Source organism: Vitis vinifera, chromosome 6 (genome assembly GCF_030704535.1).
Source record: "Vitis vinifera cultivar Pinot Noir 40024 chromosome 6, ASM3070453v1".
Taxonomy (NCBI): Eukaryota; Viridiplantae; Streptophyta; class Magnoliopsida; order Vitales; family Vitaceae; genus Vitis; species Vitis vinifera.
In genome coordinates, this window is record NC_081810.1 from 469,719 (window position 1) to 497,695 (window position 27,977).

Sequence of the window (27,977 nt, forward strand, 5' to 3'; positions counted from 1 at the left end):
ATTCACCAGCAAAGAAATTAGCAAGAAACTCATCGATGGCGAGGCCATGCCCACTGCTTGCCTTCTGTGGCCTTTTCCTCTTCTTCTTCTTCTTGCCTTGTCTATCTTGTCCTGAACACCAAAAGCAAGCTCTTCTCCAGTTTAAGTCCTCCATCCTTGCTATTACTTCTTCATTCAACAGTTCCAACTCTCTGTTGCAGTCATGGAATTCAAATTCAAGTTGTTGTCGATGGGATAGTGTTGAATGCAGTCATACTCCAAATTCAACTTCAAGAACTGTGATAGGTCTCAAACTAATAGAGCTTTTCACCAAGCCCCCGGTGTCGTCCACTATCTTGGCACCCATTTTTCACATCAGAAGCTTGGAGTGGCTTGACATCGAAGAGAACAACATACAAGGTGAAATCCCCGCAGTTGGGTTTGCTAATCTCAGCAATTTGGTTAGCCTAGATTTGTCGACGAATAACTTCAGTGGATCCGTTCCTCCTCAGCTCTTTCACTTACCACTTCTTCAGTGTCTTTCTTTGGATGGCAATTCTCTTAGTGGAAAAGTCCCTGAAGAAATTGGAAACCTCTCCAGGTTGCGGGAGTTATATCTCTCAGGTAACAGATCCAATTAACTTCATTAATTTAAGAGTGCTTGATCGTTTAGTTACTACTTACTAACTTTAACCTTCATCAATGGTAAGCAACTTCTACGAAAGTTTAAAGTTAAAAACAACTTTATTATAACTCCTCAAGTAACCATATTTCATGGTACTTATCACTCCTGATATAAACATTCTTAATGAACCACACAACCACTCATGATACTTTAGTTTGGATTATAAATCTTATAGCTTTGGGGTAATAAGAAATACTTGGCATACTCTTAACCAAGAAGTATTGAATTACAATTATACCTGATATAACACAACTATAAAGTGTATAAATAGTTTAGTAGCAATTATATATAACATTTACTATCTTTAAATATAATTATCAGACAACAACATACAAGGTGAAATCCGTTGGTTTGCTAATCTCAGCGATTTGTTTGGCCTATATATGACAGGGAATAACTTCAGTGGATCTATTCCTCCTCAGTTCTTTCACTTACCACTTCTTCAGTATCTCTTTTTGGATGGTAATTCTCTTAGTGGAGAAGTCCCTGAAGAAATTGGAAACCTCTCAAGGTTGCAGTGGTTATCCCTCTCAGGTAACAGATTCTCAGATGACATGCTTCTTTCAGTTTTGTCTTTGAAGGGGTTAGAATTCTTGTACTTTAGTGACAATGATTTATCCACGGAAATACCCACTGAGATTGGGAATTTACCCAACATCTCCACTTTGGCGTTGAGTAACAACCGGTTGACGGGTGGAATCCCCTCGTCCATGCAAAAACTAAGCAAGTTGGAACAACTTTACTTGCATAACAACTTGCTAACCGGAGAAATTCCATCTTGGTTGTTCCATTTCAAGGGCCTCCGGGATTTGTATCTTGGAGGAAACCGTCTAACTTGGAATGACAGTGTGAAGATAGCACCAAATCCCAGGCTAAGTCTACTGTCTCTGAAATCTTGTGGTCTTGTTGGAGAGATTCCAAAGTGGATTTCTACCCAAACGAATCTTTATTTTCTGGATTTGAGTAAGAACAATCTCCAAGGTGCATTTCCACAATGGGTTCTTGAGATGCGACTTGAATTTTTGTTTCTATCAAGTAATGAATTTACAGGTTCTCTTCCACCTGGTCTTTTTTCTGGACCTTCTTTACACGTGCTTGCTCTCTCAAGGAACAATTTCTCCGGGGAGTTGCCCAAAAACATCGGAGACGCAACCTCCCTAGAAATTCTTACCTTGAGTGAGAACAACTTTTCTGGGCCTATTCCTCAATCCCTCATCAAAGTTCCCTACCTAAAATTTTTGGATCTATCCAGAAATAGATTTTTTGGCCCATTCCCAGTTTTCTACCCCGAATCACAACTATCTTATATCGATTTCTCTTCTAATGATTTCTCGGGAGAGGTTCCAACAACCTTTCCTAAACAAACAATATATCTTGCATTGAGCGGAAATAAGCTTTCAGGGGGCTTGCCTTTGAACTTGACCAACTTGAGCAACCTTGAACGCCTCCAACTCCAGGATAACAATCTTACAGGTGAGTTGCCAAACTTTCTCTCCCAAATCTCCACTCTACAAGTTTTGAACCTCCGGAATAACTCCTTTCAAGGTTTAATCCCTGAAAGTATTTTCAACCTCAGTAACCTCAGAATTCTTGATGTCTCAAGCAACAACCTAACTGGAGAAATCCCCAAAGAGTCTTGTAACCTTGTTGGAATGATTAGGGCACAAAATTCACCATCATCAATCCTTTCGATAATCGATGTGAGTTATATTGACAAATTGTCAACCGAAGAAATGCCAGTCCATCTGGAGATCGAGGACTTGATAGTGAATTGGAAGAACTCAAAGCAAGGTATCTCTAGCGACAACCTTAACATGTACACTTTGTTAGACTTATCAAATAACCAACTCTCCGGCCAAATTCCAGCCTCGTTGGGCCCTCTAAAGGCCTTGAAGTTACTCAACATCTCTTGTAACAAACTCTCCGGGAAGATACCAACAAGTTTTGGTGATTTAGAAAATATAGAGACTTTGGACTTATCCCACAACAAGCTCTCTGGTTCAATTCCTCAGACCCTAACAAAGCTGCAACAACTTACCATTCTAGACGTAAGTAACAATCAGCTCACAGGTCGGATCCCAGATGGTGGGCAAATGGGCACAATGGTATTGGATCCAAACTACTATGCCAACAACAGTGGACTGTGTGGTATGCAAATTCAAGTGTCATGTCCTGAAGATGAGCCCCCACGACCGACAAAGCCACCAGAGAATGATAATAAGGAGCCATGGTTTTTATGGGAAGGTGTGTGGATTGGGTACCCAGTCGGTTTGTTGTTAGCAATCGGAATCATATTTCTTACCGGGTATTTTACCCTACCACCACCTTCAAACCGTCGACATCGCCCACATCGTCCAATCAGGCGATGGAATTAAACCGGAATATTCGATCCAGGCCGGTCTTTAGGAATTTCATAGGATGGCGAAGACTTTTGGTTAAGTAAAAGTATTTGTGTCGAGCAGACTTGGTTGAGCAGTATATTAGCAAGCAACTTTGTGAGTGAAACTTGAAATAAAAAATTGAAATAAAGTGCATTTTCTATGTAGTTTCATTTTGTTGATATGCTTGTATGCATAATGCAATTATTTACTTATTTTTCTATTAAATAATATATATATATATATATATATATATATATATATATATATATATAATTAAGTAAAATCTTATGTGCATTCATCATAAATATGATATCTCATCATTAATTAATTCTATATCTTAACTCTTATTCATTTGTTTCAAACTATTTTCTCATATTAATAGTTAAGCTAAGAACGGTTTTATTTGTTAAAATTTTTTATTTTCTTTTTAAATGAATGAAATGGGTTTAAAGTAATATATAAAAATCATAGTATTTACATTAAAATAAATTATATTTATATCCACCAAATTTCTTTTTATATCTACCTTATTTACACATCCATTTTAAAATATTAATCTTATTAATACATCCATTTTTACAAATATCCAATAGTTCTAAAATATCATTATTATTTTTCTCTTCCACATTCATCTTTTCTCCCTTTTTCTCTCAAATTTTTCCTTCTCAACAATAAACCGTAAGAGAAAAACATCTCTTAGGGCTCATTTGTTATGTTAATTTAAAAATAAAAATAAAAAACTTATTTCATGGTGTCCAAACATGAAAGGTCAAACCCTACAAATATCCGACCTTAGTGTGTTGAACATTAAGGATGGAGATGCATGTGTATATTTTTTTAGGGATAATAGATTAAAAGGAATGATACCATCCTCACTTTGGAAAACTAACCCTTCATATTTTTTCAACTTAAAAAATACTCATTTTGGACAAAAATATTCTCAACGTTTTTTCTTTTTCTTTTTTCGCAAAAATCACCTCTTCTTTTAAAACACACATATAAATAGTGAAAGTGTTAAAGGGTATTTACATAAAAAATGAATTATTCTTCAAGTCCAAAAATGAGATCTTTTCATCCATTTTAATCAATGAATCCTTTTTTTAAAGTATAATTTGACTATTTCATCATAGGACATTTTTGTCCTAAAAAATTCATCATTTAGATGGATGTAAAGAAAAATTCTATTGATGCAAGTATAATTTGTCTTAATTTAAATCTGTTTTTTTATTTTCTCTTCTATTATTTTTTTATCTTCTACTTTTTCTTTCTATTATATTTCCTTCTTATTTTACCTCTAATTGTCTAGAAATCTATCATAACCAACCCTTAATAAAAGGAAAGGAAAGTCCAAGAAATTTTATTTTTCTTGCTCATGAAGCCCAAGTCTTGGTATGAATGGGCCTTCCCCCGAGGCCCAATTTGTAAATAATAAGGTCCTCTTCTGCGAATCTCCCCTCACGCATCCTCTTCTAATTTCTTCATGTGAGATGACTTCTCTCAACAATACCATACTTTTTACAATTAAAATTATTTTTTTAATTAAAATTATTACTCAATTTTTTTCATTTTTCAATACTCATTCATGGCATAGTTTTTAATTTATCGTCCTTATCATATAAATATAAATGTATGATGAATGAGCTTATTACTAAATATCATTGACGAAAAATATGTAAATTTATTAATTAATTTTTTTTATATCTACCAAACAATCTTAAAAATTAAATAATTAATTTTTAAGTCAGTAATGAGAACATAATTTAATCTAAAATTACTTTATCCATATGGAGAAATATTATGGCTTTGCACAGATGAAATTAACCCTTAAAAATAATCTTGGCTTTTTTCAATAAAAAGGATTCTAAAAGATATATGAAAATTATTTTTAAAAGAAATGTAAATCAAAAGTAAGAGTTTAATAAAAATTGACAAAAATATTTTTTTTTTTAAAATTGATAAATAATATTTTTTAAAAAATATATTGTAAATTTTTTAATACTTTTAGTAATTTTATCACAAATAATGGTAAATTTTTTATTAAGAATTTTCAAATAATTCAAAATAAAATAACTGAAAATAAATTCCTTTATTTAAAAATTAAAAATTAAAAATTTACAAATTCCAAATCCTATTTTAACCCTCTCACACCAGAACCCTACTTCCTCTCTTCTCCCACACCCACCTTCGCAGCTCACACACCCCCACCAATGGGTGGCGCCGCCCACCCTCTCGTCACCGTTCAGGTGCTCAAGTCTGATATGGCCACAGACGGCGGCAACGACGTCCCTCTCCCGGATGTCATGAAGGCCTCCATTCGGCCAGACATCGTCAACTTCGTCCAGTCCAACATCTCCAAAAATAGCCGCCAACATTCCTTTTTGATCTATATTTGTTTTTTGACGTAAAAAAAATAACACCACCACTACCTCATAATTTTCATATTAATTACTATTTGTTCCCTTGGGTGCCCACCAGATTCATAATCAGACCCTACATATTTTCAAACATTTGTTGCAACTTTCAACTTTGTTAGGGTATAACGAATTGTACTAGAGAGCTGGTTATGGGATAAGTAGTTGAGAGTGTGTTGTAGGGAAGGATGAAAGTGTCGCAATAAATCTGCAGTAAGTGGGAGAGAAATTCGGCTCGGCTCGGCTCAGCAGATCAATATTTTATCAATATTTCTACATTTTACCCATATTTTGGAGTTTTTCACCAAAATACTTCTTCATAAGAAAAGAATACCTAGTTTACATCCATTTAAAAAATATTGTTCATTCTAGTTCGTTTCATACACGTCCATATCCACATATATTGTTTTACATGAACTTTTTTTAGAATAAATGTTGCTACCAGATTTTGAGTTCCAAATTGCCATGTGAATTTATTGATTTTTGTTTCATGCCTTATTTTAAATATTTGTATGTCTTCTCTCTTACTTCATACTAGTCATTTCTTATCTCTTAAGCTAATGATATCATCATTTCGTCTTTTCTCATATTCCATGAATCTTGACTCTCACTTTCTCATTTAACACTTTTCAAAATTTTCACATTCACATTTTAAAACAATTTTTCAACTTGCACCATTTTTCTTTCCTTAAACCTTAGATAAATTTCAAAATAAAAGTTAAATTCATGGCTAGGGCTTGCTTTGGGTCAAGTAAGATGATTGAAGTGTTTTATGGTATATAAATTATATCATATATATGTTATTGAAACACATATTTTGGCTCCAATTACTAAACAAATTCTCACACTAGAGTCGGGGTTCTACTCTAATATAATTTATAATGACCCACTCTCAATCATGAAGATATCGTCCACTCTAAATTCAATGGTTTCTCACTATTTTAAAATATATCAACAAAGTTAAGAAGAATTCATGTGGGATATTACAATATACCATTTGTGACAACCTATTATTAACCATACATTGTAAAACCGTGAAGGTCTTTAGGTGTAAAATTGACAATATAACATATCATTACATCATGTCCTAAAGATCAATCACCACCATCAAAGCCACAAAAATATGATAACAAGAATTCATGGTATAGATGGAAAGGGATAGAGATAGGGATTGGATACCCGCTTTGCTTTATACTACAAATAGTAATCATCTTCTATGTTGGCTATTTTAGTCTAACCACATTCAAACAACCATCATCGTAGTCATAGTCACCCACGGTACCACTTAATTAAGCAATGGATTCGAACTAGAATAGTCCACCTCTTCACAAAATTTTCTATCTATGGTGACAACTTTGGATCCTAGGATGATGAAGGCCTTTGGTTAAAGTATAAGCATTGTATCAAGCAGAGTTAATTTGGTAGTTAAGCATTTTTTTTGTTTAATTTCTTTGTTTGTGATGTGATGGTAGTTAAGCATTTTTCATGCCAATGAACTTCATGAAAGTATCATGGTCTTTGTTAGTAGAACCATTTTTTTTGAAAGACGAATAAGCATAGTAGGCCCCATTTATTAGAAAATTAAAGTTCAAAAACTGGCTGTTTATTGCAAATGTAAAGATGTTTCAATCCCATGTGGACACGCATTCCAATTGAATTCTAACCCTAACCCCAACCCCAACCCAAGGTAAGAGCATGCTTTTCAATTCTACCAAAGGATACCACACTTTCTTTTTGACTTGGAAAAGTAAACACCACCACCATAGGACTTCTTTTCCTCAGCCCCACGGCAAGGTAAGCCTTCCTAAAAGTCTCTATTTGACACGGCTTCTCCCTCTACCGCTGAATTGCAACATCAATCTAGAAATATTATAAATTGAAATAATTTTTAAGATATTTTAATATTAATAGTTATATATACATATACACATAAAAAAAAAGTAGTGTATCTTCTCCGTCCATTAAATATAGGAGTGCAAAGTTGAAACCATAAAAAAAATCGAACAATCAATCAAATTCATCAAAGCAGGTTCAATTGATTAATCAAATTAATATTTTAGAATTTATATTTTTCTTGATATTAATAATTGTTAGAGGATGAAAGAGGTTTTTAAATATTTATTACTATACATATTTTGTAAGCTTTATTGAAATATTTTAGTTTTATCAAGTTATAGTCATATAAATGTCTAAATACATTCATTATATTTTGGGTTAAAGTTTTATAATGTATTTGCAAATTTAGTTTAATATTAACCTCTTTCTAAAGCCACACCCAACCCCATTAATTTCCACGACAAAAGAACTATTTTTATGTTAAATATTTCTTCTACTTTCAAATATAATTATTTTAATTGCATAAGAAGTTTGATAACCATTTCTCTAAATAATCATCTCCTATTTGCTAATCATTTAAGATTGTAATTTGTGTTTTCAAAAAATAAATCAAATTATATTTTACAAATGACTTTTTGATTATGTATATGGCAAAATCTTCTAACAATTCATAAAATACCAAAATTTCATTTTTCACCATTTTTAATTTTATTTTCCAAAACTTAAATTCCATGTTTTCAACAAAGCTAATTAAATAAATTCATTGTTTAATTTTCAATTATTATATCAAACATGTTTTCACTAATTTATTTTTTAAAATCATTTTAAAAAAAAGGTTATTTTCATATATCAAGTTTCAAGTAGATTTTCAAATCTTGAAAATTTAGTAAAACAAATTAGAAAATAATTTCTAAATTCACTATCAAATATAACCTTAATTTTTTTCAAACTTTATTTAAAAAAAAAAAACCAATTAAAATTTCAATGAATTAATTATTTTGGTTTTCAATAAAAGATGCAAAAAAAAAATTCTATTAATATTATATAAAATTAGGTTATATTTATTATTTATAATTATCTTTGAGGAAGTCAAAGTCGCGTGCTACAAATATCTGTCATCTCTTTAATTTCCACCAAACTTTTTCTTCATTTTGACTTGCATTATCAATGATAATGGACATTTCACAGCTTGCAAGAAAGCAACAATTTCAATTGAATTCTAGCCCTAACCCCAACTCCAAGGTAAGAGCATGCTTTTCAATTTCTACCAAAGGATGGCAGACTTCCTTTTTGACTTAGAAAAGTAGCAGCATCACCATTGGACAATTTCTTTTCCTCAACCCCACGGCAACATAAATTTAGGCTCTTTTAATATCACTCTCTCTCTCTCTCTCTCTCTCTCTCTCTCTCTCTCTCTCTCTCTCTCTCTCTCTCTCTCTCTCTCTCTCTCTCTCTCTCTCTCTCTCTCTATATATATATATATATATATATATGTCCTTAAAGTATATGAGTCCAAAGTTCAAACCATTAAAAAATAAAAAAAATAATAATAAAATTCATCAAGATAGGTCTAATTGATTCAATTTTCAACAACTACCAAGGTTGTAGTCTATCAACTTAAATGATTTGATTTTCATTTTTGTGATCTTCCATCTTATTAAAAATCAAATCAAACTAATATTTTAGATTTTATATTTCTTAGGATTAATAATTGTTAGATGATGAAAGAGGTTTTTAAATATTTATTACTATATATATTTTGTAAGCTTTATTGAAATATTTTATTTTTATTAAGTTATAGTCATATAAATGTCTAAATACATTCATTATATTTTTTATTATTATAAGAATGACCTTCTAAAGCCACACCCAACCCCATTAATTTCCACCACAAAAGAACCATTTTTATGTTAAATATTTCTTCTACTTTCAAATATAATTATTTTAATTGCATAAGAAGTTTGATAACCATTTCTCTAAATAATCATCTCCTATTTGCTAATCATTTAAGATTGTATTTTGTGTTTTCAAAAAATAAATCAAATTATATTTTACAAATGACTTTTTGATTATATGGTAAAATCTTCTAACAATTCATAAAATACCAAATTTTCATTTTTCACCATTTTTAATTTTATTTTCCAAAACTCAAATTCCATGTTTTCAACAATACTAATTAAATAAATTCATTGTTTAATTTTCAATTATTATATCAAACATGTTTTCACTAATTCCATTTTTAAAATTCATTTTCAAAAAATATTATTTTCATATATCAAGTAGATTTCAAATCTCGAAAATTTAGTAATACAATTTTATTTTTTGAATTGAAATTTAAAATACAATTTTTAAATTCACCATCAAACTGAACTTTAATTTTTTTTCAAACTTTTTTTAAATAAAAAACCAATTAAAAATTCAATGAATTAATTATTTTGGTTTTGAATAAAAGATGCAAAAAAAAATTATATTAATATTATATAAATTTTCTATAATATAATATTTTCTATCTATGGTCACAACTTTGGATCCTAAGATGATGAAGGCCTTTGGTTAAAGTATAAGCATTGTATCAAGCAGAGTTAATTTGGTGACCTTTGGTTTGTGATACTTTCATAAAAATGAAGAAGCATTTTTATTTTCTTAATTATTGTGATACTTTAAATGAAATCATAAAGTAGTTCATTCAAAATTCTTGTCTTTGATGGTTTGAAACTTTTCTTAATTACTTTCAAAATTCATAATATTGAATTAGTTATTTTGATGTCCAATAAATTGAGCATGAAAAAAAAGGGAAGCCACATAAAATGAATATATAGTACTACTTAGAAGTAGACAAAAAATTTAGGGAATTAATTATTTTATTTTTAGTTTAAAATATCAAAATAAAAAGAAAAAATTCCTTCCTACCTTGAAACTTGGGACCATCAACCATCAAATATTATTGTCAAACTAATTGTAACAAGCAAATACAGTATATATAAAATTTTCATGAAATAAACGTAATATAATATGAGTCGAAAGATGGATACTTGTACGAAATGTTACATTAATCAAAATCTTATTGTTAATATTGTCTTTCATTTGGTTCTATATTTATTTTATTTTTTTTCTAGAGATTTAAAATTTTGGATCACAGTTTTTTATATTATATAAATTGAAACATGACTTAAAAACCCAAACATTTTCCATTGAACCAAGTCAACTCAAGAGTCACCTAGCATTCCAATCCAATGGGCTTTGCCATATCTTTATATTCATCCAAGACGACCTCCTCCATTAATTCACCAGCAAAGAAATTAGCAAGAAACTCATCGATGGCGAGGCCATGCCCACTGCTTGCCTTCTGTGGCCTTTTCCTCTTCTTCTTCTTCTTGCCTTGTCTATCTTGTCCTGAACACCAAAAGCAAGCTCTTCTCCAGTTTAAGTCCTCCATCCTTGCTATTACTTCTTCATTCAACAGTTCCAACTCTCTGTTGCAGTCATGGAATTCAAATTCAAGTTGTTGTCGATGGGGTGGTGTTGAATGCAGTCATACTCCAAATTCAACTTCAGGACCTGTGATTGGTCTCAATCTAATGGGCCTTTTCACCAAGCCCCCGGTGCCCTCCACTATCTTGGCACCCATTTTTCACATCAGAAGCTTGGAGTGGCTTTACATCTCAGACAACAACATGCAAGGTGAAATCCCGGCAGTTGGATTTGCTAATCTCAGCAATTTGGTTGACCTAGATTTGTCGTGGAATAACTTCAGTGGATCTGTTCCTCCTCAGCTCTTTCACTTACCACTTCTTCAGCATCTCTCTTTGGATTATAATTCTCTTAGTGGAGAAGTCCCTGAAGAAATTAGAAACCTCTCCAAGTTGCAGGTGTTATCTCTCTCGGGTAACAGATCCAATTAACTTCATTAATTTAAGAGTGCTTGATCAGTTAGTTGCTACTTACGAACTTTAACCTTCATCAATGGTAAGCAACATCTACAAAAGTTAGAAGTTAAAAACAACTTTATTATAACTTCTCAAGTAACCATATTTCATGGTACTTATCACTCCTGATATAAACATTCTTAATGAACCACACACTATCAGTCTTAACAACCACTCATGATACTTTAGTTTGGATTATAAATCTTATAGCTTTGGGGTAATAAGAAATACTTGGCATACTCTTAACCAAGAAGCATTGAATTACAATTATACCTGATATAACACAACTATAAAGTGTATAAATAGTTTAGTAGCAATTATATATAACATTTACCATCTTTAAATATAATTATCGGACAACAACATACAAGGTGAAATCCGTTGGGTTTGCTAATCTCAGCGATTTGTTTGGCCTATATATGACAGGGAATAACTTCAGTGGATCTATTCCTCCTCAGCTCTTTCAGTTACCACTTCTTCAGGATCTCTCTTTGCATTATAATTCTCTTAGTGGAAAAGTCCCTAAAGAAATTGGAAACCTTTCCAAGTTGCAGCGGTTATCTCTCTCAGGTAACAGATCCAATTAACTTCATTAATTTAAGAGTACTGCTTGATCGTTTAGTTACTACTTACTAACTTTAACCTTCATCAATGGTAAGCAACATCTACGAAAGTTAAAAGTTAAAAACAACTTTATTATAACTCCTCAAGTAACCATATTTCATGGTACTTATCACTCCTGATATAAACATTCTTAATGAACCACACACTATCAGTCTTAACAACCACTCATGATACTTTAGTTTGGATTATAAATCTTATAGCTTTGGGGTAATAAGAAATACTTGGCATACTCTTAACCAAGAAGCATTGAATTACAATTATACCTGATATAACACAACTATAAAGTGTATAAATAGTTTAGTAGCAATTATATATAACATTTACCATCTTTAAATATAATTATCAGACAACAACATACAAGGTGAAATCCGTTGGGTTTGCTAATCTCAGCGATTTGTTTGGCCTATATATGACAGGGAATAACTTCAGTGGATCTATTCCTCCTCAGCTCTTTCAGTTACCACTTCTTCAGGATCTCTCTTTGGATTATAATTCTCTTAGTGGAAAAGTCCCTGAAGAAATTAGAAACCTCTCCAAGTTGCAGGTGTTATCTCTCTCAGGTAACAGATCCAATTAACTTCATTAATTTAAGAGTGCTTGATCGTTTAGTTACTACTTACTAACTTTAACCTTCATCAATGGTAAGCAACATCTACAAAAGTTAAAAGTTAAAAACAACTTTATTATAACTCCTCAAGTAACCATATTTCATGGTACTTATCACTCCTGATATAAACATTCTTAATGAACCACACACTATCAGTCTTAACAACCACTCATGATACTTTAGTTTGGATTATAAATCTTATAGCTTTGGGGTAATAAGAAATACTTGGCATACTCTTAACCAAGAAGCATTGAATTACAATTATACCTGATATAACACAACTATAAAGTGTATAAATAGTTTAGTAGCAATTATATATAACATTTACCATCTTTAAATATAATTATCGGACAACAACATACAAGGTGAAATCCGTTGGGTTTGCTAATCTCAGCGATTTGTTTGGCCTATATATGACAGGGAATAACTTCAGTGGATCTATTCCTCCTCAGCTCTTTCAGTTACCACTTCTTCAGGATCTCTCTTTGGATTATAATTCTCTTAGTGGAAAAGTCCCTAAAGAAATTGGAAACCTTTCCAAGTTGCAGCGGTTATCTCTCTCAGGTAACAGATCCAATTAACTTCATTAATTTAAGAGTACTGCTTGATCGTTTAGTTACTACTTACTAACTTTAACCTTCATCAATGGTAAGCAACATCTACGAAAGTTAAAAGTTAAAAACAACTTTATTATAACTGCTCAAGTAACCATATTTCATGGTACTTATCACTCCTGATATAAACATTCTTAATGAACCACACACTATCAGTCTTAACAACCACTTATGATACTTTAGTTTGGATTATAAATCTTATAGCTTTGGGGTAATAAGAAATACTTGGCATACTCTTAACCAAGAAGCATTGAATTACAATTATACCTGATATAACACAACTATAAAGTGTATAAATAGTTTAGTAGCAATTATATATAACATTTACCATCTTTAAATATAATTATCGGACAACAACATACAAGGTGAAATCCGTTGGGTTTGCTAATCTCAGCGATTTGTTTGGCCTATATATGACAGGGAATAACTTCAGTGGATCTATTCCTCCTCAGCTCTTTCAGTTACCACTTCTTCAGGATCTCTCTTTGGATTATAATTCTCTTAGTGGAAAAGTCCCTAAAGAAATTGGAAACCTCTCCAAGTTGCAGCAGTTATCTCTCTCAGGTAACAGATCCAATTAACTTCATTAATTTAAGAGTACTGCTTGATCGTTTAGTTACTACTTACTAACTTTAACCTTCATCAATGGTAAGCAACATCTACGAAAGTTAAAAGTTAAAAACAACTTTATTATAACTCCTCAAGTAACCATATTTCATGGTACTTATCACTCCTCACTACAAGGAAAAAGATATATGGTGTCATTTATAACGAGTCACCATATACATAAGGTGTCATTACAGCATAGCGTCACCTTCTCCACTGACACCATAGAGGGTACCAATTGGTGACGTATTTGGAAGTGACACCAAAGTAGATAAATGGTGACCCATTCGGAAGTGACACCATATATTTCTAGTGATGATAGGGTGTCGCATTAAATGCATCATCTTTGAGTTATGATGTCATATTAAATGCATCACCTTTGAGTAATGGTGTCACATCATTGTAAATTATTGTGGAAGATATGATTGCTTTTAGTTATAGATTTTTGTAATGCTTATGAATTAATAAGTAAGATTAACCTGTTTATATTCTGTCCATAAATATAACAATCATATTATATTTAACTCATTTTTCTGTAATGTTTCTGGAATAACTCATAATACATTGATCATCTAATAATATTTGTATATCAAATGTTCACAAAAAGATAGTACATCCACCAAATCAAACCCATCAAAACTAAAAAAAGAAGAGTGAATACATACCAAAACATGATTTACAAATGTTAAAGATCCCAAGATTCATGTATACCTCCATTTCATAAGCATAAAACCGGCTAACTATAAAATGACATAAAAGTCCCATCTAAAAATCTAAATTTCTCAGTACTAATTAAAGTAACATTTATGTCCTACAACGTATGACATAAGAGTTGCATTTAAAAACCCAAAATCTTGTTGCCTTCTTCTTTCTTTTTATTCTCCATTCCACCATCCCAAAAGTGTATACCTGCATTACATAGTTTAATGAGTTTTATAGATTTGTATTGAAGAAAATAAACATGGATCGATGTTATCATAAATGAACAAATCTAAGAACTATTTTTTTTTTTCAAATAGAAACATTATTCAAAGAGTACCTATGGAAAAATTCATGTAGTAGCTAAAGGACTCACCATGCATGGTGATCATGATGCATCAACATGATTCATGATTAGTTGTAGCACAAAAGTAGCCCATTCTCCTCTAATTTCATCGAACTCTACTTGAGAATATGTTTTTTTACCACCAAACTGAAATCAAATAAGAAAATAACATTAAAATGCATAACATTTGGAAGCCTAAAACTATGTACAATTCATTAAATTTGTAATACCTTTGAAGCAATAATTGTAGGATAAAAAATTATCTCTTTTATGAATCTCATAACAAAGTAGCCACATTCGAACCCTCCTTCTTGCCTTGGACACTAATCGATCAATTATAAAATAACATTAGTACTCATATATATAAATGGTGCAAATGCATAAGCTAATGTGTAAAGAAAATTTTTTGGATGTCACCTGCACTAGTTGCCAAGATGGCTCCCTCTTAGATGTTTTCTTTGCAGATATTCGAAGAGCCCTATGTAAATAAGTTCAATGGGTACATTTTTAAAATAGGTAAATGTTATATGTTTTAACATATATATAGATAATAAAAAAAATGTGTTTGAGATGAATGTATTTTAAAAAAATAATAATAATATAGGAAGAACTTACATGTTTACGATATCCTTTAAGTCCTCACATGGTTTGTGATGCATAGGGTCAAGATAGTGGACTATCATTTTCCTTGGCTCAATCACTACCAAGACCCAATGAAAGCTAAAACATTAAAAACAAAAGTAGCATATAATTAGAAATATAAATCAATCATAAAACCTCAAATTAAAGTATAATATTTGTCACTTACTCGGGGTTGTAGGGTATGAAAACATATTTAGCATCTTGGCACTCCATTAAGCGTTTTGACAACAATTGTGCTCTTTTCTCTGTTTGAGGAGTACTAAGGCCTGCTCGTGATATTGTAAAAGGATTAACAAATATAAATTGTGATTCCTTTTTGGCAATATGTACTTGATCATGCATGTGCCTATTATTGTATCAAAACACCAAAAGAAAATTATCATTAGTCATATCCAATCTTGTTCAACATGGGCAACTCATTAAAAAAATAAAAACAAATGAAAATAAAAGGTGCACACCATAAATAGAAGGAGATGCAGTTTGATGACACCTCCAAAGATGAAATAATGTATTCACAATCCTCTCTAGATATATATGTTTGAAATTCGACACCGAATAGTGAAATGGGGAGCTGTATTGGGTATGTCTTGTCATTACCAAGGCAACCATCCACAAATTTCTGAAAATTTTTAATGACCGAATGATTTTGAGGCTTAGATTTTCGAATAATTGGTGTCTTCACTATCTTCTTCTTTCCTTTATCCAACACCTATGAAAAAGGAAGGAATGTTAGATATATATACTCTTAAACAATAAAATACCAAGTTACAATCAAATTTACTATAGGCATAAAATGACATACCTGGGGATGTTCAGTTTCAAGTATGACAAGGCTTGTTGGCCAGTCAAGCTCAAAGCCAATAGCATCCCCAACATTGATAATCTCATATGGATTTGGAAATGGGAGTCTAGCATCTGGCTTGTGTGCAACATTTATTACAACCAACCTATTTGATCCTTTTTCTTCTATTAGTGTACCAGTTGCAACAACATTTCCTTTTCTTTCCACTGCTAATTTGCATTTAATTACCTTCAATACAACAAATAATATCATTTACATAGGCTTTATATCACTTATATTAATCTTGTATTATTAGTAAGTAAATGCATACCTTGTGTTTCAGTGGTGGTTCTGGTGGTTGGGGCTCTTCTATCATTTTAAACATTGGTTTTTCTGCTACAACTGGTTGTAAAACAAGTTGTTGTCTCATGTTATTACTACCCATATCAGAATGGGGTGTGGGGGGAGACATAACTTGTCTTGTTGCAGCATCTTCCATCTCCTTTCGTACCATTTCCCATATTTCTTCTTTGATTTTTTTCATGTCATCAGATGGTTGATGAAAGTATGAGCTAGGCCTAACCAAACGGTCTTGACCTACCACACGTCCTGGATGATCAGGCTTACCCAATGCTTGACCTAATATGTCATTTGGACCAGGTGGAGGTAGTCCAGTCTCCTTAGCATTTTCTAGTAATTCATCCTACAACAAAACATATATTAGTAATAATTTGATGAAGATGATTTACATATCAATCAAAGACAACCAATTCAAGGTAGCTAGAAAATGAATTGTTTTAATACAAAGGATAATAGACAAATTGGTGTATAACATAAATATGTTTTGTTCTAAAAGGCATAAATATGCTAACTTACTATCATGTTAATCACTGGCTCTGTAATCTTATTAAACTTTCCTTTCTTCTCACGTGCTTTCTTCCATAAAACACTTCTATCAACCCTACCAATACTCCCTTCTGCTTGTAGCTATAAAAATTTTAACAATAAAACTCATTAGTTCAATATGATCAAGTTAATAAATGACATTTAAAAATTGGAATAATTTTCCTATAAACAAAATATATACTCCATTTTTTTACAAAAATTTTTACTTACTATATCTTGCTCAAAACGTGCATATCCTTTTCTTCCAAGATAATGATTGTAAATGTGTTTATCTCTTCTCGCTTTCTGAACCTTGCGATATTCCTAAAAAATATAGACACAAAATTAGTACATGGTGAAACTATGTAAATGTAAAAATTGAAGATGTATTAAAAATAATGCTTAACATTAAAGTGTTCAGAAAGTCTATCTTTAACAAACTGTCTCCAATGATCCTCTTGTATGAATGGGTAGATAGGAGGTGGCTTTTTCAGCTTTTCTGGGTCATTCTTGAAAGGTAATATATATTTCTTTGTCAACTTGTACTTAAATGTTCGAAACCTGATGCCCATTAGTAGGAAACAATTCCTCTTGGAATTTTGATTCACATTAAAGCTTGTCTACAAAATAGCAACCCATGTTAGCTCATGTTAATGAATGCATACAATAATTATATATGAAAGCTATAGATAGACTTACCATGATCAAATCCCATAACTTCTCCTTAGTCTCTTTAGGGACTTTCCTCCAACTCTCAACAATTATTGGCACATGGGTTCTAGTTATTGTACCAAGATAACTACTTAGTTCAACTGAATTTTCCCCAATGTGACTACCAAGGCTATTGTATTCAATCTTGAGCTTTATCCCTTTACTTCGATTTTTTGCAATCTCTGGTTTCAATGTACTACCTCTATGCTTTACTTTTGGCATTTCCTCTTCTTCTGGATCCATATTTGTGTGGAAGATATCAAGTAAATGTGCAAACTAGTACTTCACCAACAAACCTGTAAAATGACTCAAAAGCAAGATTAGTATATCCTTGCATATATTTCCTATAATTAAATTGGTCATTCACAAATATAGTTTTTGAAATTTTATTTCAAAGTTTGTCTTGTTTTTTGATTTCTTATCAATAATGAAGAATTTATTTGTGAGGATAATAATAAAATAAATTAGTGCATATATAGTTTCAATTATTATTTATAGTTTTAATGAAAAAGAAATTTAGGAATGAGAGTTTCAAGTTATGTGAGCATAAAATCAAAACATGATAATAAAAAATAATATAAATCTAGTTCCATGGACAACAAAAAAGATAGTTAAATGAAGATTGAAGTGGTACCTTTGAATAACATATGTTTATGATGCATGAAATCAATTTAGGATGATCAATATATATATATTATGAGCAATATATAGAAGCTAAGCTAATGTGCAACTCATGAAAACTAATAAGTGAAATGCCTTATTATATCTCATGTCAAGGGTACAATATATTATTTAATTATTTTCAATCCATATGCCCTCACAGTCTTCTCTCATGTATATTGCATCTGATTCATCCATAACGTCAAATGATTCAACTTCTGGCATTGAACTTATAAAGGGGTGATGTTCCATGCAATTATCGGTGAAGTCATCCAGTCCTTCCATGTTGTTGAAATCTTTTGGAGGAATTGAGAGAACTATTGACCATTTGGGATCAAGTTGGTCTTCAACATAGAAGACTTGCTTGGCTTGTGATGCTAAAATAAATGGATCCGATTTATGACCAATTTTGGAGAAGTCAACTAATGTGAACCCAAGTTCATCCACTTTTATACCATTCTTGTTGTCAACCCAATCACACTTGAAAATTGGAATTTTGAACATGTTGTAATCAAGATCCCATATCTCATTAATGACCCCATAAAAGCAAAGTTCACCAAAAACTGGGTTCTTATCCTTAGAACTGGCAATTTGCATAGTCCCTGCTAAAATGCTAACACCACTATTTTGGGTGACGCATGTCATATCACGTTCCTTAGTATGGTAACGACACCCATTAATGATGTATCCAGGATATTTAACCACCTGGTGAGTAGGGCCATGTGCTAACCACCTAAGCGTGTTGGAAATATCTTGCCCGTTATGGATAGCCTCTTCAACCTGTGTGTAGTCAAAACATAATTGGAAACTTGTGATGTTTTCAACATATTAAAATAATTTCTGAAAACTAAGAGATTACCTTTCCTTTAAGCCAATACGTAAAACAACGCATATGTTCTTCTTGCAACCAAATTTGTCTCTTAGATTGTCGAGGGTATTGAGACTTCAACCAATTCATATGTTCCCTATAACGTTATAGACAAGGAATGCAAACTTAGGATTTCATCATTATGTTATGAAATTATAAAAAAATAAAGGCATATTTTTCTTACTCAATGTATGGTTGGACAATAGTTGTATTCTCTAACACATAATGATGTGCTTGTAACCACGATTTATGATCAATGTTGGTTGAACGACCACCAATTATAGGTCTACCAAATTTGTTGTCATAATTGCTACTTTTTGGAATTCCAATTGCATGAGTCCCTGATAAATATTCAGTACAAAATTCGACAGCTTCCTCTGCTAAATAGCACTCAGCAATGCATCCTTCAGGCCGATTATGATTGCGAACATATCCTTTAAGAACTTTCATATACCTCTCAAATGGGTACATCCACCTAAAGTAAACTGGACCACATAGTCGCACCTCCCTTATCAAATGCACTGTTAGATGAAGCATAATATCAAAAAATGAAGGTGGAAAATACTTTTCAAGTAAGCACAACGTGACCACTAACTCATTATGTACTTCATTCAATTTTGGCACATCAACCACTTTTGTACATAATTTATTGAAGAAGATACACAATCTTGATATAGTATATCTCACATGCTTTGGCAAAACAGAACGTAATGCAACTGGCAACAGTTGTTGCATAAGTGCATGGTAGTCATGAGATTTTAGACCAAACAACTTCAATTCCTCTAAGGAGACAAGATTTCTAAAATTTGAGCAATACCCCTCAGGGACCTTCAAATTAGACAACGTTTGACAAACTAATTTTTTCTCATTTCTAGATAGTGAAAAACATGCAGGGGGAAGGTAGGTCTTTTTCAAGTCAACTCTTGGGAAAAGTTCAGACCTTAAACCCATTTCAACTAGGTCAAGTCGAGCATTAAGTCCATCCTTTGTTTTCCCAGGGATGTTAAACAAAGTACCAATAATACTCTCACAGACATTCTTTTCGATGTGCATAACATCCAAGTTGTGACGGACATGAAGATATTTCCAATATTCTAACTCAAAAAGTATGGATTTTTTTTTCCAACAATTTATGTTCACATCAGATTCAAGAGATTTTATCTTCATTTTTCCCCAAGAAATAGGAATGAGATCAACTTTTTCAAGTATTTCTTCCCCACTCAAAATTTTAGGAGGAATCCTAAAATCTTGTTCACCATTGAATGCCTTCTTTTGTCTCCGATAGGGATGGTTACGTGGAAGAAATTGTCGATGACCCATATATGAGTTTTTCCTGCCATGCTTTAATCTTTTGGAATATGTTCCTTCTCCACATATTGGACATGCATAATATCCTTTCACAGTGCAACCAGCTAAGTTTCCATATGCAGGAAAATCATTGATTGTCCATAAAAGGATGGCCTTTAAAGTAAAAACCTCACGCAAGTGTGCATCATAAGTCTCAACTCCTTTTTCCCACAAAGTTTTAAGGTCATCTACCAATGGACTCAAGTAAACATCTATATTTTTACCAGGTTGTCGTGGTCCTGAGATCAATAATGATAACATCATAAACTTCCTTTTCATGCACAACCAAGGAGGAAGGTTGTATATGACCAGTATAACAGGCCAACAACTATGTCTACTGCTCATAGACTTATGAGGATTTATACCATCTGTTGAGAGTGCTAGTCTAAGGTTTCGCGGTTCAGAAGCAAAATCAGGCCACATGTGGTCAACTAGTTTCCACGCTGAGGAGTCTGATGGGTGGCGTAGTTTACCATCACATTCTTTATCCTTGGCATGCCACATAAGATGTTTAGCAGTTTCTGAAGATTGGAACATCCTTTTGAATCTAGGGATTGGTGGGAAATACCACAAAACCTTTGCAGGAACCCCCTTCTTAATCTTCCCCCCTTCACTGTTTATCTTCCACCTTGACTTTCCACAAGTTGGGCATGCAATAGCATCCTTATACTGGTTTCTATACAAAATACAATCATTAGGACATGCATGAATTTTTTGATATTCCATACCAAGAGCACTGAAAGTCTTTTTGGCTTCATACATGGACAACGGCATCTCATTATTCAATGGCAACATATCTCCAAGCAACTGAAGCAATTCTGAGAATCCTTTGTCAGACCAACCATAACGTGCTTTTAAGTTGTAAAGTTTTACCAATGCTGACAACTTTGTGTATTTCATGCATCCAGGATATAAAGGTTTTTCTGCATCTTCAAGTAACCTTCCAAACACTTGGGGATCATTCATACAATTAACTTGTGCAGCATTAACCATATCTATTGTATCAGCAACATCATTATACTCGCATTTGTCATAACGTTGTTGTGAGACATTTGAAAATCCTCCACTGGGACCCTTTTCTCCATGCCAATACCATACTCGATAACTGATATCTATTCCATTAAAGAACAAATGCTCTCTAATGACTTGAGGAGTTTGACATAACAGATTTCCACAACGTAAGCATGAGCATTTTATAGAGGTATGGTTGGTTGAATGTGCTAATGCGAAATTGATAAAGTTTTCAACTCCTTCATCATACTCAACTGACCTTCTATCTTTTGACATCCAATCTCGATTTTCCATTTCAATTAAAATAATGGAATATATATCCTATACAAGAGAATTGCAAAACTTGTTAATATTAAGAACAAAAAAATTTAAGTACATCTTTTTTCAACATAATATTGGATATATTTAAATAACTAAATGTATAAACTTAAATAGGCAAGAACAAAACTTAATATGCATTAGTACACAACATAGTTGTCAAAAGTTTGTGAGATAATATACATCAGTATTATGCAATAAAACTTTGGAACAAAATAAAACACATAAGTATACAAAACATTTGTGAAAAGTTTGTCAAATAACATATGTTTAATTAAACAAGCTTCAAAAGCATAATATATAGAAAAAAAGTTTAAAATATATAAAGATTTAATTACCTTTACGAGGTAATTTTATCTTCCTTACAATTGATACTATATAAGAGTATGCAATAAATAAACATACACTTACACTTGTAATAACTTCTTTGATACTGACTTGTTTACTCTTTGAACCTGTTATAAGAATAATAGATTATCAATATAAAATGTTACAGATTTAAATTATTCTTTTTTTATATACTAGAAATGACACATATCCATAATCAACTATCAAGTCATATTTTCAATAATACATTGTAACTTTTCAACTAAATATTCATCTCCATTAAATTAAACTAATAATCTAAAAAAAATGCAATATTTCAAGTATGAATATGTGTATTTATATATATTACATGCTTCAAGTCATTCATATGACTTACAAATATATATTACATGTGTATCTATAAGCATATTCTTCTGTCACCCATGCTAATCAATGTATTCCTTAATCCACTATATACATCAGACCCCCAAGAATCATATATATACCTTTTTTTTATTTAAAACAATTCTTGATAAATAGAAGCACTTAAATTATGTAAAAGTAGTTTAAATATGCTCCCCAGTAGTTTAAATATATATTACATGTGTATCTATAAGCATGGGTTTGGAATCCTTTTTCATGATGATAGTGGAGGAAGTGGGAAGAATTTATGGTTGACTGTGTGCTTTGTGAGGGAATCTTGGAATCCGAAGCTTGCTCTTCCTTAAGGCTTTGCTAGGGAACTGATCTGGAGGGTCTAGAGGTGGAGATTTTTCCCCTTTTTTGGGTGGGTGAAGGTTGGGGTGGATTGATGGGAAAGGATATTTCAAAACCAATCAGAAATGGAGAGAATGTATTTTATTGTCTTACTTGTACCACAAACGACAAAAGAGGGGCTCAGAACCAAGTTTGGTTTGATGTTAGGCATGGGAAATGTCATTCAAAGGATCATTTTTAGGTCTTCTTTAGCGTGGCAGTAGCCAGAGAAGTGGGGTTTTTTTGTGGTTCAGATGGAGGGAGAGGTCATTGAAACCTAAGGTTTCTTGCAAGGTTCTGTTGCTAGGAGCTTAAGCTGGTTATAGATTTCGTATCAAGCATTTTAGCAAAAGATTTTGGGATGGATAAGGAGGACAAGTAGGTCTGGAAGACTTTAAAAAAGGCGTCCTCATCATTGGTTCTGGAAGTGCCACTCACAATCTGAGGGCCCTAGCTCAATCCCAATAGTGAATCGGTTGTGCCTTGGGCATATGATCAGTTTGATACCTGGTTGAAAGAAGCTCTCCTTGATGGAAGGTAATCATTCAATTACTATATATATACGCTATTCTTTGCCATAAAATCAAGCAACATAAAATAGAGTTGCTCCTATGCATTGAAGCAGCGGCAGTCATTTGTTTTGTTTCATTTTCTGACATTTATATTTACATGTTCGTGTTTAAGATATGAAGACATAAATCACTATGAAGAGAAGGCACCGCATGCCAGAGAGGCCCACCCATGGCTGGAACACTTCTATCCATTGCATGTAGCCATGGGTTCCAAACTCATCCACCATAGCTGGAGCCTCGGTACTCTCTCTTATGCCTCTTACCAGTTCACAACAACAGCCACCTGAAATTTCCATCATCAAATCTTGTTGTTCTTCGGTCCTTCCTTTGTGAATAAGTACCGACTCTGTTACTTACATATTAATTCATCCCTGCTTGATTGATTAATATATAACAACCATTATAAGATTGAAACATGTTATTGGAATTGTCATTATTATAAGTTAGTATTTACGTTTGATGTTCATTCAACCTCATTGAGAAAAATCAGTTTTCTTAGCATTTTGTTTTTGCTTTCATCAACACTTAACCGAACATGACCTAGGTAAATGTACAAGTGGCCCCAAGAATTGACCTTGTTGGCTTCTTGTTTCATGGAGAGGACCTCATGGAATGTGGGGGGGGAGGAGGGCAGGATTGGGTGGGTGTGTGGGAAGCCATGTGGGAGAAGAGCCTTACCATGGACCGGTTGATGAGAATGAGGATAATCCTCGTGAATTGGTCTTGCATGTACAAACAACAGATAGAATCAACAAAGGCTCAATTTGAAGTACTGCAGTCTATGGGATTCCATATCAAAGAACAACCATTAAAGGAAAAGGGAAGTCACCAACTCAACGTATTAATGAGGATAGCTTGTTGTGACTTTCATCAATATTTTGGACTCTAAGCATCAGACTGTTGAGTCTTTGATCAGGGGAGAGAGCTTATACCAAAATTCTAAATATGCAGCCCCTAGGATGAAGGTGTTTGCCATTTTCTCAGGCACATGTGAACCAAGCACCACCTTATTTTCCACTTAGATCATGCCATATGAGTGACCAAGAATCTAATCTAAAGCAGCAAGATTTCATGAAGATGTCAGTCATTATTTCATGTCTGAACAAAGTCTAAAATGGGTAACAAGAGGCTGAAATTAATTTGCTCAGATGAGGCTGAAATGGGCATTAAGTGACCAAGAACTTAATTTAAAATAGCAAATTTCATTAAAAGGAATTGGCATACAAGAGGAATTTGCTCAATGAGGACGATCCCTTAATGCCCCATGCACATGTACCAATCTGAAAATCTCACTCAAAACAACTTTATAGAACTTCCCACTATTTTCTGGGTAAATGGGAATTTATTCTCTCACCCGGACAAGTAATAGAGACACAAACATTCAGCAACGCCCATTATTCTACATTAACAAACACACACAATTTAAGGATATTTCTCTTTTGATAAAAGCCATTTTCCTATTGTAAATATAGTAATTTTAAAAGAGATGTGTTTAGCATTCCTAGATTTTATGTAGCATGATTACCAACAAGAAAAGGAAAAGGTTGAATTATGGAATATTTATTCTCAAAATAAAAATAACTTAGATCTGTAAAATCTGAAAGCATCCAACATGGCATACCATAAACTTAATCAACTATAAATAATTAAAATAAAAATAAAAATATGCAAGTTGCTGTATTTGTGGCTTTTCTATGTTTTTGTATGGTGTCAGAATTTTCCAATTTATAAAACTTGTAAAAGACAAAACACAAAAATGCTTTTACATGCAAGTTGCTGTATTTGTGGCTTTTCTATATTTACTTAATGTTTTACTTTTATTTTACATGACCATATATTTAAAAAAAATGTAAAACTCAAATACATTCACGCTGCTACGAAACCAATTACTGTACCTAATATTCCAAGCTCTTGAAAAACATCCCCAGCCCACAACCAAATCCATTCATAAAGAACAATTACTTTTATTTTTCCCCTCTACACGTGTTGGATATGAAGCATATGAGTCAGTTAACTTTGACTCAAGGCACAAGAACAATAATGAACACCATTACTCTGATGGATGACGTCCTTTGGACCCATTCCTTAAGGTCTGATTGGAACCCACCCAATCAAACAATTGATTCTGGTACTAAAGGCTTCCGTCACTAAACAGTAACAAATTTCCTCAAAATCCTCATGCAGATTAATCCAAAGAATGGATTTAAAGATTCCGTGTCTCATTCTCACTTAGATACAAACAGAAAAATCATTCCTTTTTTTTTCTCTCTCATTTTTTTAGAAGGGATGAAGATTATGTGGTAATATATCTCAAATAAAATCTGTACCTATCGTTCTCACACAAATACATATTAAAAATCATTCCTTTTTTCTTGTTTTCCACTTGTTTTTATGGAGTTGATTGTGTGTTTGGTTCAGATTAAAAAATCAATTAATCTACAGGTTTTTTCTTTTATGCTAGAACTTTAAACCTAAGTTTTTCTTCCCTACAACTCAAAAAAAAAAAAAAACATAAAAACCATAATACAAAAACGTTGAAACAATCAATATAATGACATTAATAAAAAAAAAAAAAAGATGATAGATCTAAGAGATTTTGACTTACCTAGGAGTCCACAAAGAGAAGAATGTCGGTTGTGAGCGTGTTGACTATGGGTGAGAGAAAAGGTAGAAGAAGATTATGATTTTAATTATATATAGGGTTTGTATATTGAGATTTTTTGGATTGTGGGTGTCATGTGGAAACAATGGGCTTTTTATATATTGGCCTTCATTATTAATTCTAAAAGTGGGCTCAAATAGGCTCATTAAGTTATAATACTTAAAAAAAATTATTTTATATGGTGTCACTTTCCAAAAAATGACACTATTAATATAAAATTAACATCATCTAACTACCTCAATAGAAGATTTTTAATATGATGTGTCACCTTTATTAATTATAAACCCTATGGTGTCATTATTTTAAAAGTGACACCATAAATAGTGACACCATAAATTATTTTTGTAGTAGTGCCTGATATAAACATTCTTAATGAACCACACACTATCAGTCTTAACAACCACTCATGATACTTTAGTTTGGATTATAAATCTTATAGCTTTGGGGTAATAAGAAATACTTGGCATACTCTTAACCAAGAAGCATTGAATTAGAATTATACATGATATAACACAATTATAAAGTGTATAAATAGTTTAGTAGCAATTATATATAACATTTACCATCTTTAAATATAATTATCAGACAACAACATACAAGGTGAAATCCGTTGGGTTTTGCTAATCTCAGCGATTTGGTTGGTCTATATATGACAGGGAATAACTTCATTGGATCCATTCCTTCTCAGCTCTTTCACTTACCACTTCTTCAGGATCTCTCTTTGGATGATAGTTCTCTTAGTGGAAAAGTCCCTGAAGAAATTGGAAACCTCTCCAGGTTGCAGCTGTTGTCCCTCTCAAGTAACAGATTCTCAGATGGCGTGCTTCTTTCAGTTTTGTCTTTGAAGGGGTTAGAATTATTGGACTTGAGTGACAATGATTTATCCACGGAAATACCCACTGAGATTGGGAATTTACCCAACATCTCCACTTTGGCGTTGAGTAACAACCGGTTGACGGGTGGAATCCCCTCGTCCATGCAAAAACTAAGCAAGTTGGAACAACTTTTCTTGCATAACAATTTGCTAACCGGAGAAATTCCATCTTGGTTATTTGATTTCAAGGGCCTCGAGAGTTTGTATCTTGGAGGAAACCGTCTAATTTGGAATGACAGTGTGAAGATAGCACCAAATTCCAGGCTAGGTCTACTGTCTCTGAAATCTTGTGGTCTTGTTGGAGAGATTCCAAAGTGGATTTCTACCCAAACGAATCTTTTTTTTCTGGATTTGAGTAAGAACAATCTCCAAGGTGCATTTCCACAATGGTTTCTTGAGATGCCACTTGAATTTTTGTTTCTATCAAGTAATGAATTTACAGGTTCTCTTCCACCTGGTCTTTTTTCTGGACCTTCTTTACACGTGCTTGCTCTCTCAAGGAACAATTTCTCCGGGGAGTTGCCCAAAAACATCGAAGACGCAACCTCCCTAGATATTCTTACCTTGAGTGAGAACAACTTTTCTGGGCCAATTCCTCAATCCCTCATCAAAGTTCCCTACCTAAAATTTTTGGATCTATCCAGAAATAGATTTTTTGGCCCATTCCCAATTTTCTACCCCGAATCACAACTATCTTATATCGATTTCTCTTCTAATGATTTCTCGGGAGAGGTTCCAACAACCTTTCCTAAACAAACAATATATCTTGCATTGGGCGGAAATAAGTTTTCAGGGGGCTTGCCTTTGAACTTGACCAACTTGAGCAACCTTGAACGCCTCGAACTTCAGGACAACAATCTTCACTACTAC

General features: G+C 32.7%; 1 protein-coding gene across 1 annotated transcript; it reads left to right on the forward strand.

The window, feature by feature from the left end:
* LOC100854198 (LRR receptor-like serine/threonine-protein kinase GSO1) lies at nucleotides 1-27,977 on the forward strand (the record flags this gene model as incomplete). Its single annotated transcript, XM_059737265.1, has 7 exons — nucleotides 1-603; nucleotides 1,055-1,198; nucleotides 11,645-11,788; nucleotides 12,259-12,402; nucleotides 12,870-13,013; nucleotides 13,484-13,627; nucleotides 26,890-27,977. Coding segments are annotated over exons 1-7 (2,376 nt in total), but the record flags the coding sequence as incomplete, so codon positions are not given.